Raw genomic sequence first — 17,183 nt, forward strand, 5'->3', positions numbered from 1 at the left:
CTCCTGGAGACTGGGAGTGCTGGGGAAGGGTGGATCAGGAGGGGTGAGCTAGGCGGTGGGGAAAGGGCAGGCAAGTGGGTGGAGGCTCAGACCAGTCCCTCTTGGAAGTCCTCTGGGCAGAGCACGGCCTGAGGAATCTAGGCTGATTGAGAGGGGACAGTCTTGGGGAAAGGCTAACTTGAAGGACAGAGGGTGGGGTGAGGCCTGCTCTCTGGCACTGTCCCCAAGAGCACCCAGAACCCAGAGGAACATCCCGTCCCCTAACTTTGCCCACCCCACCCCTAGAGTTTCCCCGCTGCCCTTGCCTCCCAGGTGTTCAACCAGCTCTCACCTCGGTGCCCTCAGCCTCTCTCCCAACTCTTCCAGACTGAGGCACCTCCCACGCTAGGGTTTATGCGAGGTGCCACCCCACCCTTGCCCCTTTTCAACCCTGGCTGCCTTAACCCCCTGTATCTTCTGACTCCGGAGCAGAGCCCCTCACACTCCTTTTCTCTACAGACCCACCTCAGGCCTCTTTCTCTGGTCCCCTCCCCAGTCTTGCCCTCGCTCTCCTCTCCCCAGGTCTGCTTTCTCCCATCTCATCTCCATCTTTGCTCTCTCCACCTCCGCCCACATCCCTCAAGGGACCGCCCCGCGACTTCTCAGTTCACTCTTGGCCCCCAGCCCTGCACTTCCCACCCCTGCACCCTCCTAACTGGATCGCAGGTCTCTCCTTCCTCCAGCTCCATCTTTCTCTCTTTCCCGCCTCCCCACCCTCCGGTCCCTCTAGCCAGCTTTACAGCTCCCAAATTCCGGGCGAGAGTCCCAGGACAAAACAAGAAAAATCAGAGCAATTTGGGAAGTAAACAGAAACTGGAAAGGAGTGGAGAGAGAAAAGCGGGGAGGACCCAGGTGGTGGTGGTGGTGGTGGGGACTCTCCGGTCCCACCCAGTTTAGGGAATGCCCCAGCCTTCTCCCCCCTCTCCCCCTTCACCTGGCTCTTAAAGGGCCGGGCCCCTGACCAGCGCTACTTAAGGCAGAGGGGCGCCAGCGGGCAACAGCTGCGCAAGGACCGCTCTGCAAGAAGTGGACAGGGCAGAAACCCTGACCATGACCCCCGACGGGCTGCCGCCGCCACTGCTGTTGCTAACTCTGTTGCTCGCTGTCTGCCCGGGAGGCTCCTTGACACGGTGCCCAGACTGTGGGCAGGGGGTGCAGGCGGGCTGTCCGGAGGGGTGCGTGGAGGAGGATGGGGGGCCGCCTCCTGCCCAGAAGTGTGCAGAAGCCAAGGGCTGTGTGAGGAGAGAAGGGCAGCTGTGTGGGGTGTACACCCCGTTCTGTGCCTCGGGACTGCAGTGCCGCCCGCCCGAGGGCCAGGAGGAGCCTTTGCGGGCACTGCTGATGGGCCGGGGCCGCTGTCGCCAGGCGCGAGTGCCCACGGGTGAGTCCGTGTCCCGCCCCCGTCCCGCCCCCGGGAGCCCAGCAGCGTTCCCAGCGGGGCTGGGAGACCGGCGAGAAGCCCTGAGGAAGAGGGCACATTTGGGGGAGCAAGGGCTAATGCTGGGGACTAGAAAAGAAGTCTGGGGTGTGGCTAGGGGACTTGGACATAAAGGAGAGAGGTATGAAGGTATGAGGTTCTCAACTGTGTGTGTGTGTGTGTGTGTGTGTGTACAGGGGAATCCAACTCGGGACCTTGCACTTGAGATGCAGACGGCAGCACCACTGAGCTAAATCCCGGACCCCTCAACTTTTGTTCCCTTTTTATGTTCTTCTGAGAGAAAAGGGCCGGAACCAGGGAATTCGGAGGTTTAGGGGCATCCATGGCCACCCGCGGGCCCAGCTCATTCATTCCTGGCCGCCCGAGCTGGAGACAGGAACCAGTTTCCACCTGGAAAAGAAAGGAAGGGGATTCTAGACTCCCCAGTTCTATCCATGCTGAGAAATGTCTTCACTTCACGATATGTTAAAAGTGTGGGAACCTGAGGTCTAAGAGAGAAGATGCCCCCGAGCTGGACAGACTAGACTGGGATCAGGGGTGGGCTCCTGAGGGCCTGAGAAGGGAGAGGTAGGAATTTGACAAATCCGGCTTGTAATTTAAACCTGTTTAGAAACCCCCACCCTCCCTGCCCCAGGGAAGAAGAATGGGAGGTTGAGTCAAAGAGTGAGTCAGCACACCAAAGATGGGGGCAATGGGAGATGGGAGGGGGAAGGAAGCACACACAGCCCCCTGCAGAGGCACTTGATCTCCTGATTTCTCTTCTGGGAGGGATGAGAAATTAACTTGAGCTGCTTTCAGTCCCAAGAGCCTGAATCCGTGCTTACAGGATTCGTCTTAGAAGGGGTGGTAGGTGAGCAGAAGAAGACAGTTTGCAGCATAGTCATGTTTGGGTGCTAAATACAGCGAGTGAGGAACAGACCTGAGGTAGGATCCCTTGGGGGAAAGGGTCGGGTCAAAACTGCAAAGGGAAACTGCTCTTGGGATTCGAGTATAAAGCAAATGAGCACTTGTTTCTGCACATGAAGAGAGCAAAAAGTTCCCCTCAGGGGTTTTAATGTCTAATTTTATAGCCTGAGTAAAACCCAGCATGATAGCACATGCCTATAATCCCAGCACATGTCTATAATCCAGGCTGAGGCAGGAGGGTCACCACAATTTTGAGGCCAGCCTGGGCTACACAGTGAGTTCAAGGCCAGCCTGAATTACATAGCAAGACCCTGACTGAAAAAAATAGTTATGAGCTGGCAAATTCCAGTCAGTGCACGATCCTCTCCCTGCCTTATCCTAGTCCCAATTTATTTCCTCATCCTTTCCAGTCCCCCCACCCACCTAACTCTCTCCAGAGCCAGGAGCAACCTGCACATTGAAACCCTCTCATTCCCGGAACCTCTGCAACCTGCTTCAGCTCACTCTGGTTAAGGGCTGAATCCAGACGCTCCTGAGACCACTGATGTTGAACTGGTCTGAGCCACAAGGGACCAAAAGGGAGAGGTCCTCACTGCAGTGCCTCAAAAGTAACCATATCTCAGGCTTGGGAGGTGTGGGCTGAGTCACAGCTAGGACACACATTCCACTTGGGCCCCTATTGAGCCTCTCCCATATCTAGTGCTCTTCTCCTCCATCTGGTTTGGTGCACCCCCTTCTGGTTTCTGGTGGAACAGCTAGTTCTTGTTACACTAAACCCAAAGCCTCAAAATAGCCAATCGTGCTTTGTAGTTGTTCTCAATTTTTTTTTCTTTCTTTTTTTTTTCTTTCTGGTACTGGAGATCAAACTTGGGACCTTGCACTTTCGAGGCAGGCAGTTTTGTTTTGTTTTGTTTTTAGGAAACATAAGAAGGATTTATTAGATTGATATAGGACATACTCAAGGGCAGAGTTCAGGTACTCAAAGAAATGAGGCACCTCAATTTTTACTTTTCAAAATGCTTCCCTTAAAAAAAATGCTTCTCAAAGCCAGGCATGGTGGCACACGCCTGTAATCCCAGCACTCGGGAGGCTGAGGCAGGATGATCACTGTGAGTTCGAGACCAGCCTGGGCTGCATAGTGAGTTCCAGGTCAGTCTCAACTACATAGTGAGACCCTGTCTCAAAAAAAAAAAAAAAAAATGCTTCCCTTTACATGAGGTGTGGTGTGGTGGCACACGCCTGTAATCCCAGAACTCAAGAGGCTGGGGTAGGAGGTTCGAGACCAGCCTGGGCTACATAGTGAGTTCAAGGCCAGCCTGCACTGTAGAGCAAGTCTATCTCAGAACAAAACAAAGCAAAACTCCAAAAAACAAAAACCTAAAAGCAAACTGCTTCTCCCTTATAAGACTTACAGTTATTCAGGGGAATATTGTCAGAAAAAATAATATAACTATTTTTCAGAGAAAGAAACTACAGCCAGTATAAGGTGACATTGAAGTCAGATTCTAACCCTGTCCATTTTCTCCTAATCCGTAAAGCCCACTGTGGCTCCCACCTCAGTGGGTTCGGGTGAGCAAGGCCTTCCTTCATTTAGCACCTGATCTTTGGCACCTGACTTATTTCTGGACTCTTCTCCCATCCCTCCTGTGGCCATAGAGGAGACTCCAAAGGAGAATAAACCCCATGGAAGTGCCACTCGCTCCCAAGATGTGAACCGCAGAGAACAACAGAAGAATCCGGGAACCTCGACCACTCCTGCCCGTCCAAATCCTGGGGGTATCCAAGACACTGACATGGTGCTTCTGGGGCTGGAGGAAGCAGAGGGTGGGAAAGCCCTCAGACTCCTGGGGACTTGGAAAAGTCTCCAGTGTCAGTCCTGGGACCCCGGCTAGTGGGGTTCTGAGCAACCACTCTTCATCCCCCAGGGCCCCTGCCGCAGACACCTAGACTCAGTGCTGCAGCAACTCCAGACTGAGATCTTCCGAGGGGCTCAAACCCTGTATGTGCCTAATTGTGACCATCGAGGCTTTTACCGGAAGCGGCAGGTAAGATGACTCCTCCCTAGTATAAGGTCCTGACTGGGAGTGAAGAATGGTGCTCCCAGAGTTTCATAAAAAAAGACACTGCCTCTCCATTTCTGCATCTTCTAATGTTAGAACCCACACAAACACACAGAATAACCAATCATACATTGTAGTGGAAGACTTAAAGTCCCTGAGGAATGGTCTTCCCTTGGTTCTCGAACCTGAGGCCTCCGAATCACATGGAAGACTTGTGAGGATGGCTAAGCCCACCTTTCCTGCAGTTTCCGATTTAATAGGTCTGGGTGAGCCTGATAACTTGTGTTTCTAATACATTCTTTTGTGTGCTGGTGCTATTGAAAACTACTCTTAGTGGGTGAGGAGCGGGGTGCAGGACTCCTTCCTCAGGGAACTCACAGGCTTCTGAGCCCCCTTTCATCTCCTCTGCTGGGAGCTTTGACTTAAATCCTGGTCTCTGTGCTCTCCCCTCAGTGTCGCTCCTCCCAGAGGCAGCGCCGAGGTCCCTGCTGGTGTGTGGATCGAATGGGCCAGCCCCTGCCAGGCTCTACAGAAGGAGAAGGAAGCTCACACTGCCCGGCCGGAAGTAGCGGCTGAAGTGGGGTGGGGGCTGCATGCGGCTGTCCTCTAGGGTTACTGGTTAAGTGATGAGTAATTCGGGGGCTCTGGACCTCATAATCATCTTCAGGTTCTATCCCACTGTTCCCCTCACTCCTGGCCCCTTACACATCTAGTTGGAGGGATTGCGGTGTCAGCTTGAGGTGTTAATAAAGCTGTGTTGGGGTCTCTAGCCTGTGTCTCTCTGTCCACCTCTCACAGTCATAGAGCCTGGGCGATTTCTCTACCCCCATGGCAGCACATGCGGAGCCTTTGTCCCTTCCTGGAGGATGACCTTCAGGCCCTCCTACTGCACTCTGAATGCTGCAGACAGCGGAGGCACCGGCTTGGCACCTTCCAGCCTCGTCCAGCCGTATACTGGGAGTTGTGGGTGGGGAGTCAGAGATCAAGGCCTCCACCAGAGGTTGTGACCTTCTTTTCCAAAATGGTCTTTGGACACTAGGGAGGAGGAGGATTAATAGTTAATGCCCAGAAGGAAATCAGCAAAGAGGAACTCTCAAAGCACTTGAGTCTATTACCTCCTATGAAAAAGAAAGGGAAGTGTTTTTTACAGGCCCCGGACAGTGTGATTTACCTGGACTACCATATTTTGTGCTGACAAAAACTTGGCAAGATAGGGAAGTCTCGCGCCCATTTTTCAGAGGAAGCTTAAAAAAGTTTGGATTCCTTGCCTGAAATCACGAGTTTTGCTCCTGGTTTTCCATATGTGACAACACCCTGCTCTTCTTCCATGGGACTAAATAAGTTTGTTTGGCCTCTTTTCCACCCCTATGCTAACCTAGGCAGATGCAAGGAAAAGCAGATGTTCAGGGGCTCTGGATAGACTCAAGGATCATGAGTGCCATACCCGCAGAATATTATTGCATGCATGAGTATCACACACCCCATCTCATGGTCTCAGGAAGCTGAATGCAGTGACATTCTCCTCCCTGACCTTTAGGCTGCAGGAGAGGGGTAGAGGGCGAGCCATGCTAGGTGATGAGCCCCAGAGAGGCAGTCTCCCTCCTAGCCACTGGCAGAGCCACTGGTCCTGTGGCAGGAGTGACAGCAGAGTTGGAGCTGGGCAGCTGGGTGGTGGGCTGGGTATTAAGGAATGCAGCCATCCCTGTGACAGCCAGCAGAGTAGAGCCTGGATCTGATAAACACTGCTTTTAGATAACCTGTCCTGCTGAAAGGACTTTAGTCGTTGGAGCTGACAGACCGTCAGAAAGTGACAAGGGCTCAGCAGGCAGGCAGGCTGTGAAAGAAAGAAGGGAGCCAGCTTCCCACTGCCCATCCAGACCAGCCATGGAGCCTTGTGGGGCCCGTTTGCGTGTGCAAAGGAGAGAGGGGCTGGGTGGGAAGCAGAAGCAGGAGCAGGAGCAGCGACACCCTGGAGAAGGTGAGTCCTCTTGGTAGGGCATAAGATTCAGGCTGGGATTAGGGAGAGATTCATTGTTGAATGAACCTCCTACAGTCTAACTTCAATCCTTCCTGCTGCGGTGGGTAGTGGTAGAGTGCACACTCAACTGACTTCAAACCCCAAAACTAATTAAAAAAAATCTTCCTGCTGTCCTGGGAGGCTAGGGAAGGCAGATGCTGGCCTCTGCCTCACACTGCCGAGCCAGATGGAGGAGAAAAGAATATTCAGAACGGTGGTCTTGCCTTATCTTTCTGACCCTTTCACTGCAGAGGATAAATGGAGTAGCTTCTTGTTCCCAGGGTATCCTGTTTCTAGCAATATCTTCAGGTTCTTTCTTGTAATGGCTTCCTCACTCCCTGCAAAAATAACTTCCCCTTCTGGTTGTTCTACCCAGGATACTAGATATTGACTGGTTGGGGGGCAGGGAGGCAGCTATTTAGAAAGCATTTCCTGGACAGAGGGCGCCTCTCGGTCTGCAGAACCCTAACTCCACCCCCTTGAGTGTGTGTGCCCTTTGACCCCTTCTCCTAGGAAACACAGAGCCGCCCAGAGTCCCAGACTTGGTGCAATGGACCCGACATATGGAGGTGAGGGACCTCAGAGATCAGAGGCCAAAATGGACAGGTCATGGGGTGGTAGGAGCCAGGGGTAAAGACTTGAATGGTTTGGTGATAAGATCACCTATTGAATTCAAAGATCAATTTAGAATTAAGGGTTATGGCTGGGATGTAGCTCAGTGGCTCCACGCCTGCCTGACAAGTGCAAGGTCCTGAGTTCAGTTCCCGGTATGAAAGAAAAAAAAAAAGTAGAATTAAAGGCTAATATGGAGGTGTATGAGACACAAGCCCTCAGGGCAAGGACCAAAAGTCAACCAGTATAGCTTCCGGGCTAGTGTGGTCAGAGGTCAGGGATGAGAGGCTCAGAGGTGATAGACCCAGAGTAGATCCTGTGTGGGGGGGTGTTATTTGATACAGGGTCATGCTATGGAGCTCAGGCTAGCTTTAAATTTACAATCTTCCTGCCTCAGCCTTCCAAGTGCTGGCCTTACAGGCATGCACCACCACGCTCAGCTTCCTGCTGTCATTTTTGATTCTCAATGCTGGCCCAGGAAGCCTGGAGATAAGTGGTGAGAAGCTCTAGGCAGGAACCATGGGCTGCCATCTTTTATCCGTAGCACTTAGTGCTGGGCCCAGTATAGAGAGAAGATTAGTAGATGTTTGGTGAGTGAAAGGATTGCTGGATGGGTAGGAGAGTGGGCTTCACCCTGCCTTTGTCTTCAGGCTGTGAAGAGGCAATTGTTGGAGCAAGCCCGGGGACAGTTGGTAGAACTGCTGGATCGGGCCATGTGGGAGGCTGTACAGTCCTACCCATCACAAGACAGAACTATATCCTCCACTCCCTCTGCTTCAACGAGCAAGTGAGTCTGAGACTCTAGCAGGATGGAAAGGACTGCAGTCTTCCTCCATCGTAAGGATGATGAGCCATGAGCACGCACGCACCCTTTGGCAGCTTTGGCATGACCTTGACTTCAGCCTCCTCTCTACTTCCCTTATGGCCTTGGCTTCCTAACCCTGGTCTCCACCTTCCGGGCCTTCCTTGTTCTGCCCTTGCCCTGGTCTTCCCCTGCTACAGCCCATGGCTCAGAAGCACTGACCTCCCATGCAGCCCTGCCCTCTTCCCATTGCTTTCTTCCTTTGGGGCCTGACCCTGAATAACTGTCTCAATGCAGGACCAGGGAGCCACCCCTTGGGAAACGGAAAGTTTTCATCATCCGAAAGTCCCTGCTTGAGTAAGTCAAGGGTGAAGATGGGTGGAAGAAAAGAAAGGACTTCAGCCGGCAGTCCAGGACTCCTTATTTCTCACACCTAGGCTCTAGGTGGTTTGTGGGGAGGTTCTGGAAAGGCTCTCCAAGGCTGTTTCCCCCATTTGCTTGGGCATGCTTATAGAAGCCACCAGAATTGGAAGCCTCAGCCACATCCCAGCCCACAGCTGGTAGTTCTGGATCAGTAGGCCAAAGCCCTCATATGTACAGTGCCTGAGTTAGTCCATTTGACCTTGAGGACTCTGCCACACTGACCTTTATGACCTGTCCCTCCAGTGAGCTGATGGAAGTGCAGCATTTCCGCACCATCTACCATATGTTTGTGGCCGGCCTGTGTGTCTTCATCATCAGCACCCTGGCCATTGACTTCATTGATGAGGGCAGGTAGGCACCCTCCCACCCTGATAGGCACACAGATCAAACACTTGGTCTCTGTATCCCACCTTCCCCTGGACCCAAGAAGGCATATGTCCCTCTTTGATTATTGGATACACATCAACGTGGCTTCCAACATCTTCCCACCTAAAATACTCATGGACCCTTTCCCCGCAAGCCTTGGATGGCCCTTGGTCTTTCCTTCAAGAGCCAGCTTTTATGAGGACACTATGCCCCTCTCAAATTCTTTTCAATGACAATTTGCCTTGAGGGAGATATAGGTGTGCACGCAGGTGCATGCACACACACACATACACACACACACACACACACACACACACACTCCTTTCCAGGTCAATGCTATTCATTAAAGTAAACTTCACTGAGTACCTATTGAGCACCAACCAGCCCTGGGGGCAAAGGAGGCAAGGAGGCAGTCCCCGTCCCTGACTGTGAGCCGGTTCCAATACTGTGGGTAAAACCGGTGTGTACACAACTGCTTCGGCAGGGTGTTTTTCCCACAGAGCACCATCCACATTTTGAGAATGAGCTTCAGAAAGCTGGGGACCCCTAGGGGCCTGTATTTTTGCATCTACCCATCTCACCCTAAATTGGGCTTAGGAAGCAGTAAAAGGAGGAGGACCCAGAATCTCCAGGTTCAGCAGTAGCATTTCTTTTTGGTAAAATTTCTGTTAATTATGAGTTTTACAAGGATAAAAATCTCAGTAAAAGTTCAGATAGGTCTAGCGGTACAGTTCAGTTGTAGAACACTTGCCTCGCATGTGCAAAGTCCTGCACAGGGTGAGGGTTGGAGGAAGCTCAAATACACCTTTTACTGTAAAGCGACAGTGCTTTACTCCTCAATCTATAACCACTCTCTAGCAGTAACCATTTTTACCAGTTTTGAGTTTTCCTCCAGAACATTTTCCATGCATTCAATCAAACCAAAGAGATATATAAGGGTTTTCATAAACAAAGATGTACCTTTATTTATGTATTTGGTTTTTTTGAGACAGGGTCTCACTATGTAGTTGAGGCTACCCTGGAACTCACTATGTAGCCCAAACTGGTCTCAAACTCACAGTGATCCTCCTGCCTCAGCCTCCCGAGTGCTGGGATTACAGGCATGTGCCACCACGCCCGGCCAAAATATGCACATATTATTTTGCAGTTTGTTTTTATGTATCCCTGTTTTAGGGATATTTCTTTGTCAACCCATTGATTTTAATGACTTGAGAGTACAGAGGTGCCAGAGTTTGTTCATTTCGTTCTTTATTAATGTATTTTAGGTTGTTTCCAATTTCTCACCTTTACAAAGCATATACTCTTTTTTGGGGGGTAGGAACTCACTGTAGCCCAAACTGGTCTCAAACTCACAGTGATCCTCCTGCCTCAGCCTCCCGAGTGCTGGGATTACAGGCATGTGCCACCACGCCCGGCCAAAATATGCACATATTATTTTGCAGTTTGTTTTTATGTATCCCTGTTTTAGGGATATTTCTTTGTCAACCCATTGATTTTAATGACTTGAGAGTACAGAGGTGCCAGAGTTTGTTCATTTCGTTCTTTATTAATGTATTTTAGGTTGTTTCCAATTTCTCACCTTTACAAAGCATATACTCTTTTTTGGGGGGTGGAAAGATTTAAGACAAGGTCTCACTGCATAGGCTGGCCTCAAACTCTCAGCAGTCCTCCTACCTCAGCCTCCTGAGTGCTGGGATTACAAGCCTATACCACCACGCCCAGTAAAGCATGGACTTTTTGTTGTTGTTGTTGTTGTTTGGTACCAGGAATCAAACTCAGAACCTTGAGCTTGCCAGGTAGGTGTGGTGCCACTGAGTTACATCCCTGGCCTTAAAGCATACACTCTTTTTTTTGAGACAGGGTCTCACTATGTAGTTGAGACTGACCTGGAACTCACTAAGTAGCTGAGGCTGGTCTCGAACTCCCAGTGATCCTCCTGCCTCAGCCTCCCGAGTGCTAGGATAACAGGAGTGTGCCACCATGCCCAGCCCAAGCATACACTCTTAACTAGGAACAGTCTGTGTCCTGCTAGCTCAAGTCTACAATACAGACTTTCTGAGAGGAACAAAACTAAGGATAAATCAAAGTTAAATTCTAACCACCCCATACCCTAACACCTGTGTTATATGGAATATTGAGCCCTTTTGGAACACCATAGAATTCACAGAGGGCTCTAAATGTCATTTAAGGTCTCCTTTGACAATGCCCTTTGCCCAAAATCCTGGGTAACAGAGGTGCCATCCTGAACATCTTGGAAGATGCACCACACAGCCATATCAAGACACCTCAGCTTATCTTCCAAGAGTAGTGACTGAAGGGGAACAAGACAAGGATGGGCTACACTTTTGTCTACTCTCTCTATTTCCCCTACCCCAAGGCTGGTACTACAGTTTGACCTACTGATCTTCAGCTTCGGACAGCTGCCCCTAGCGCTGGTGACGTGGGTCCCCATGTTCCTGTCCACTCTGTTAGTGCCTTACCAGGCTCTGCGGCTGTGGGCAAGGACCCAGACTGGGGGCTGCTGGGCCCTGGGAGTGCCTTTGAGCTCTGTGCTGCTGGCCGCCCATGCTTCCGTGCTCTGCATCCTCCCCATCCATGTGGTGGTAAAGCATGAGCTGCAGCCAGCTTCCCGCTGTGTGCTGGTCTTTGAACAGGTGAGGGTGAGCCCTGCATGAGACTGGGGGGTGGGGAGCTGCACCACAAGGAGGGTCCATGTGAGGAAGGCAGGGGATACATACAGTATTGTCAGGAATGGGGCTGACTATGAGGATTTGAGGGTTTGAAAGAACCCATGGGCTCCAAGAACATAAATGAAAAGGGGCTGCTAAGTAGACATAATCTGATTCTGCAGAGTTATATGGGGTTGGTGGGAGAAAGTCCCCACCTTGGCCTCTCCTTTCCCCTTTCCCCTTTGTCCCAGCAGCTGTCTTATTGGGTTATAATGCCACCTGACTAAACCAGACAGGCTCTGACCAGACAGATCTTACACTCTGCTTGCCTTTACGGTAAACAAGAACACAGAGAGGTTGAGTGATTTTCTGAGAGCCACTCGGCAACCTGGCCTCCCTTCCACTCCACCTCAGGTCAGGTTCCTGATGAAAAGCTACTCCTTCCTGAGAGAGACCATCCCTGGGACCCTTCGTGTCAGAGGAGGTGAGGCCTTCAGCCAGCCCTGTCATGAACTCAGTCCTCTGAGTCAGTCGAATGAAGCCAGCAATTGCAATGTTCTCATGAAAGCTCTACCTCCCCAAGCTATCTTGCCCAGCAGCCCCAGCTTTGGCCTTCAGTTAGGCTCTGTGGGCTTTAGTCATCAGGGTCCACAGGCAACACTTTGGAGAGATGCATTCTGTTACCCAGGACTTCTGGTGGTTTCCTGTTTGCAGTCCTGCCTGGCAAGACCCAGGGTGGAGAATGCATACGAGGAAGTCAGGAAAGAAGGGCAAATAGAATGGGTCATGGCACTTGTGGCTGCTAAGTGAAGCTCTGGCCACAGTAGGTTCTGCGCTGAAAAATGGGGTGCCTGAGAAGCAAAAGACAGGATGTGAGCCAGTGTGGTAGCATATGCCTTTAATCTCAGCACTCTGGGAAGCTGAGGCAGAAGGATTGCTAGTTCAAATCCTGCCTGAACAAATTAGCCTGACTCTGTCTCAAAATTTAAAAAAATAATAAATAAAGGACTAGGAGTATAATTCTGTGAAGGTCCTGATTTCAATCTCCGGTGGGGAAGGCGGGGGAGCAGCAGACCCTATATCCAACCATCCACATGTCTACTCCCTAACCTTACTCTCTTCTTCAACAGCCAGCTCACCGACCTCCATGCCCACTCTCTGCCCACCCCTCCTGACACACCCCTGTCATGCCTCCCCAGGTGAAGAGGTCTGGACCCCCAGTTTCTCCAGCTACCTCTACTTCCTCTTCTGCCCCACACTCATCTACCGGGAGACTTATCCCAGGTGAGACCTTGTAGTCCCTTCCCAAATTCCCGGGCCCACCAGGAACCTTGTTCTTTTGCTCTCCTCTTCATGAGGTCCTTTCTTCTCCAGACCCTGGTCCCTTGCTCAGGAAGCATCCCACAATAAAGATGGGAAGGAAATGGGAGGTAGACTGACCCTTTCCCTCACCCAGCCCATGTCACTAGTGTGATCAACTGTCCTGGTTTGACCAGAGCCATTCTGATTTTAGTACTGAAAATCCCACACATCCCACGAAACCCTGGATGGCTGGTCATCTTACTTGATACCCAAGCTAAAAATTCAGTTGCCATCTTTGTTACGGGAAGTGTTCTAGAGCCACATCTCCCTAGATAGTCCACTCAGGCCTGAGCAATGGAAGGAACTGCAGAAAGAGGGTTGCAGACCTGAGAAGAGAGTGGCAGAAAAGGCTGAGAAACATATTAATCCTATTGCTGCTGCAGGACTTCCAGCATCAGGTGGAATTATGTGGCCAAGAACTTTGCTCAGGTCAGAAGATGGGGTAGAGGAAGCCAGCTGTGACTCACAGTGGCTAGGGTTACTCCCAGGAGTGTGGTAGGGAATGCCTGGGAGGGAAAGAGGCTGGTTCTAAGGCGGGATGGGGCAGAGGCTGGGCTAGAATCCTATACAGAGTGAAGTGCCAGTGTCCCCTCAAAATTGTGCACCCTGGCTCCCTCTACAGGCCCTGTGCTGTGTGCTTTACGCCTGCTTCATCCTGGGTCGCCTCTGTGTCCCCATCTTTGCAAACATGAGCCAGGAGCCCTTCAGCACCCGTGCACTAGTGCTCTCCATTCTGCACGCAACATTGCCAGGTAAGCCCTTTGAGGTGGGGTGAGACTGGCCCTGGGGAGGGCGTGGCAGGCAAGGCCTTGCTCTGTGCCTTCCGTCAGTTTCAATGCCTCCTCTTTCTGAATTTCCTCTCCTATCTGTCCCCTATTGTATGTGTGCTCATTGCTGCCATACCAGCTCCGCCTCTTAACCTACCTCCCTACCACCTGAAACTCCCCCCTCCCATCTGCTCCTGACACTGTCACCCAGGTAAAGTTCTCTAATGGTACTTTGAACTCATCATTCCCTATACTCTTTCAAACACCAGTGATTCCCCACTGCTGGCATGTGCAAATAAAATTTAAACCCTTGCTGCTGGGTGTGGTGGCGCATGCCTGTAATCCCAGCACTCGGGAGGCTGAGGCAGGAGGAGCACTGTGAGTTCAAGATCAGATTGAGCTACATAGTGAGTTCCATAGTCAGCCTCACCTACATAGTAAGACCCTGTCTCAAACTCTTCGGCCCCCCAAAATTTAAACCCTTGTCTGGCATTCAAGGTCCCAGGCCATCTTCTCATTCTACCGTAAACCCAGCTTTCCCCTGCAAGACATGTGCTTCCATACCTCTGGACCTTTGTTCGTATGGGTCCCTTAGCTCGAAATTCTCTTTCCCCATTTTCCAGCCATGAATCTAGTTCCTTCCTAGAGCTCTGTGGTTGAGTTAACAGCCCCCACCCCCGAAGCCTTTCTCCTCTTCCTCCTTCTCTTCATCTTCTTGTCTTCTTCAAGACATTGTTGTGTCACTCAGGCTGGCCTTGAACTCCTTGGCTCAAGTGGCCTCAGTCTCCTAGCACACCACCTCACCTTCCTGGTTTAACCATCAGTTATGATGATTCACCCATACCTCTGCACTCCAAACACATCAGTGGCTGCCCGGCTTCACTCCCATTGCATTGACCTTGATGGATAGTTGGAGTGTCTCTCTGTATGTCTCCCCAGCCAGTCCGGGAGCTTCCAAGATCGGGGACTGTGTGATTCATCTCTATTCCCAACATCTGGCATGCAGTAGATGCCAAATAAATATTCACAAGCAGGTGGATAAATTAACAAATACATGTAAATGACCAATGAGTGCTTGGTAAGATTTGACTGTAGCCTTTATCCCCACCGCCAGGCATCTTCATGCTGCTGCTCATCTTCTTCGCCTTCCTGCACTGCTGGCTCAATGCCTTCGCTGAGATGCTGCAATTTGGAGACAGGATGTTCTACCGGGTGGGGCCGGGACAGGGGCCAGCTGGGAGCTGGAGTCAGGGAGGGCTGAGAAGGGATCAGAAGAGATGGTGGCTGTGTTGGGTATTACCTCGTTGTGTTGTTGGTCTCCCACAACGAGCAGTGCAGGCCCCTAGGTATGTGATGGTGCCACCCCTTCACTGCTGGATGGCCGGGGCTAACTGCCTCTGTGTGGATGGAAAAATGGAATCTTCAGCTCCTAGGAGCAGGGAGGCCCTAGTCCTCAAGAGGGAGCCAGGAAAGTGCTGCTGTCTCTATTCAGCCAGAAGCCAGCCATTTTGGGACACAGAGGGGCATGGTGTAGGTGGCAGGAACAGAGAGTATCGGGAGAAGCTGGGGCCTGGGATATTCATCTCCTTTCCCCCACCTGGCCTCACTTTTTCCACAGGACTGGTGGAACTCAACCTCCTTCTCCAACTACTACCGCACATGGAACATAGTGGTCCATGACTGGCTGTACAGCTACGTGTATCAGGATGGGTTGTGGGTATGGGCCCTGCTGACCCCCTTCAGCTCCCTCTGTTAACAGGTGATGTCCAGGGCACCCTCTCCTTTTCTGCATCTGTACCAGCTGCCCCGTCCAGACCCAAGAACTCTGTTGACTTAACCTGTCCCATTCTACACAACTAAGTGTGCAGAAAGCCTGCACTAGGACCATTTTTTCCCTTCTTAGCCTTCAAAGAAACATGTGTGTAACAATTCTCAGTTACCAAGGATTTTTATATACATCTAATCAGCACCGTGACCCCAAGGAGCAAGGATTATTATAGTCCCATTTAAAAAATTGCACTTAAGGCCCAGTGGGCTAATACAACGTCTGTAAGTAAGACTGATGTTGGCCCACTCGAGTCCTGTATTCTTTCCATCACACCACACTCCCTCCTGGTTTCCCAAAGGAGGGGACCCTTCATGGAGTGGCTCAGGGAGACTCACTCCTCACTCCCCTCGTCCTGCTAGCTCCTTGGTGGCAGGGCCCGAGGGGCAGCCATGATGGGTGTGTTCCTCATCTCTGCGGTGGTGCACGAGTACATCTTCTGCTTCGTCCTGGGGTTCTTCTACCCCGTCATGCTGATGCTCTTCCTTGTCTTTGGGGGTGAGCTTGGCCTCTGTGCCACTGGAAGGGAGACAGCCAGAGGGAGGAGGTGAGGGAAGCCAACGGGGAAGCTGCTGGGCTTGAGGACCGGGTGGGGAGAGCCTGGGGAGCAGCAAGGGAGGATTCTGGGGCTTTCCTGTTCCATTGCTTCCCAGTGCCTGAGAGAGGGAGGCAGCCAGGCACGGGGACCTGCAGTTGGAGTGACAGCCTTTTCTCCTGCACCAGTGCTGCTGAACTTCACGATGAATGACCGCCACACGGGCCCTGCGTGGAATGTGCTGATGTGGACCATGCTTTTCCTGGGCCAGGGCATCCAGGTCAGCCTGTACTGCCAGGAGTGGTATGCACGGCGGCACTGTCCTCTGCCCCAGGTAAGTGACGCAGTCCTCACCACGTCCCCATCAAGAGCACCAAGCAGCCAGCCCCTGTTCTCTCCAGTTTAAAATGAGGGTCAGCGTCAGGGCCTGGCTTGGGAATTGGGCTCCCACATCTTGGATGTACAACATGGGTCACCAGAAGCAATCTCCTTCACAATCTACCCTTCTCTGGCACAGACAACCTTCTGGGGGCTGGTGACACCTCGATCTTGGTCCTGCCATCCCTAGAGGTCAGGGTGGCTGCACTGACCTGATGACAGCACCAAGATCTTCTCTGCCTGCCAAGCCTGGGGCCGGAGCTCTGCTGGGCACCTCCAGAGCTGCCCTGAGTCCAGGGCCTGCATGTAGGACCTGACCTGGAACCACAGGGGCTCTGATCTGGGCACCTATGGGCCACTGAGCATGGATCAGCATGAAGAAACTCTCGAGCAGTCATCTCCATGGATCAGGCGCAGGTCACCTTCCCACCTCAAGGTTGTGCAGACTTGGGGAAGACTTGAGGAAACCATAAGGATTTGGTGAGCACAGAGTGCTCAGAGGAATGGGGGCCACCAAGGCTTGAGAAGGGTTTGGTTTTAACCTTGTACTCCTCTTAACACAATAAAGTCTTTGTCTCCCTTTTTACTCATTTGTCCTTTGTGGATGTCCCCTTGGTGATGGGCACTGTTGGACAGGGGAGATCTGCAGAGGCAGGACTTTGTGGTGAGCACTGAGGTATAACTCAGTGACACAGCACTTGCCTCATATGTGGGAGGCCCTGGGTTCAACCCCCGGCATTTCCCCCCAAAAATTTCATGCCCAGGAGGGCCTGGGGGGGCAGGCTGCTCACCTGCCTTACACTTCTTTATGCTGCCCCCTCTCTCTGAACCCCTATCTCAACCCCTCTCCCAACTCTACCCCTTCTCCAGTTCCAGTCTTGTATTTGCACTTTCCCCTCCATGGGACAAAATAACTGACACTCATAATTTAAGGGAGAAAATGTTTATTTGGCTCATGGCTTTAGTCCCTGTTTGGCTGGCTCC

At 51.8% G+C, this 17,183-nt stretch overlaps 2 protein-coding genes across 7 annotated transcripts; both read left to right on the forward strand.

Moving 5' to 3' along the window:
• The first annotated feature begins 677 nt into the window (after window positions 1-677).
• Window positions 678-5,212, forward strand: Igfbp6 (insulin like growth factor binding protein 6). The gene is made up of 4 exons (XM_010609285.3): window positions 678-1,420; window positions 4,040-4,179; window positions 4,309-4,428; window positions 4,897-5,212. Exons 1-4 carry the CDS (start codon window positions 1,090-1,092, stop codon window positions 5,017-5,019), a joined length of 714 nt encoding a protein of 237 aa, XP_010607587.1. The 5' UTR covers window positions 678-1,089; the 3' UTR covers window positions 5,020-5,212.
• An 869-nt stretch (window positions 5,213-6,081) lies between these two features.
• Window positions 6,082-16,771, forward strand: Soat2 (sterol O-acyltransferase 2). Of its 6 annotated transcripts, none has more exons than XM_010609288.3 (15): window positions 6,082-6,421; window positions 6,974-7,029; window positions 7,723-7,859; window positions 8,172-8,231; window positions 8,541-8,648; window positions 11,041-11,317; window positions 11,747-11,816; window positions 12,463-12,616; window positions 13,078-13,123; window positions 13,317-13,446; window positions 14,576-14,673; window positions 15,080-15,178; window positions 15,649-15,784; window positions 16,010-16,155; window positions 16,339-16,771. In XM_010609288.3, exons 1-15 carry the CDS (start codon window positions 6,328-6,330, stop codon window positions 16,387-16,389), a joined length of 1,662 nt encoding a protein of 553 aa, XP_010607590.1. In that variant the 5' UTR covers window positions 6,082-6,327; the 3' UTR covers window positions 16,390-16,771. The 6 variants fall into 6 exon arrangements, with proteins under 6 accessions (XP_010607590.1, XP_010607589.1, XP_010607588.1 ...); XM_010609290.3 differs by having other exon boundaries at window positions 6,084-6,421; window positions 12,532-12,616; window positions 16,339-16,770; XM_010609287.3 differs by having other exon boundaries at window positions 16,010-16,771.
• Window positions 16,772-17,183: the final 412 nt, after the last annotated feature.

This window comes from Fukomys damarensis, unplaced genomic scaffold, assembly GCF_012274545.1.
Source record: "Fukomys damarensis isolate Sample0158 unplaced genomic scaffold, DMR_v1.0_HiC HiC_scaffold_15, whole genome shotgun sequence".
NCBI lineage: Eukaryota > Metazoa > Chordata > Mammalia > Rodentia > Bathyergidae > Fukomys > Fukomys damarensis.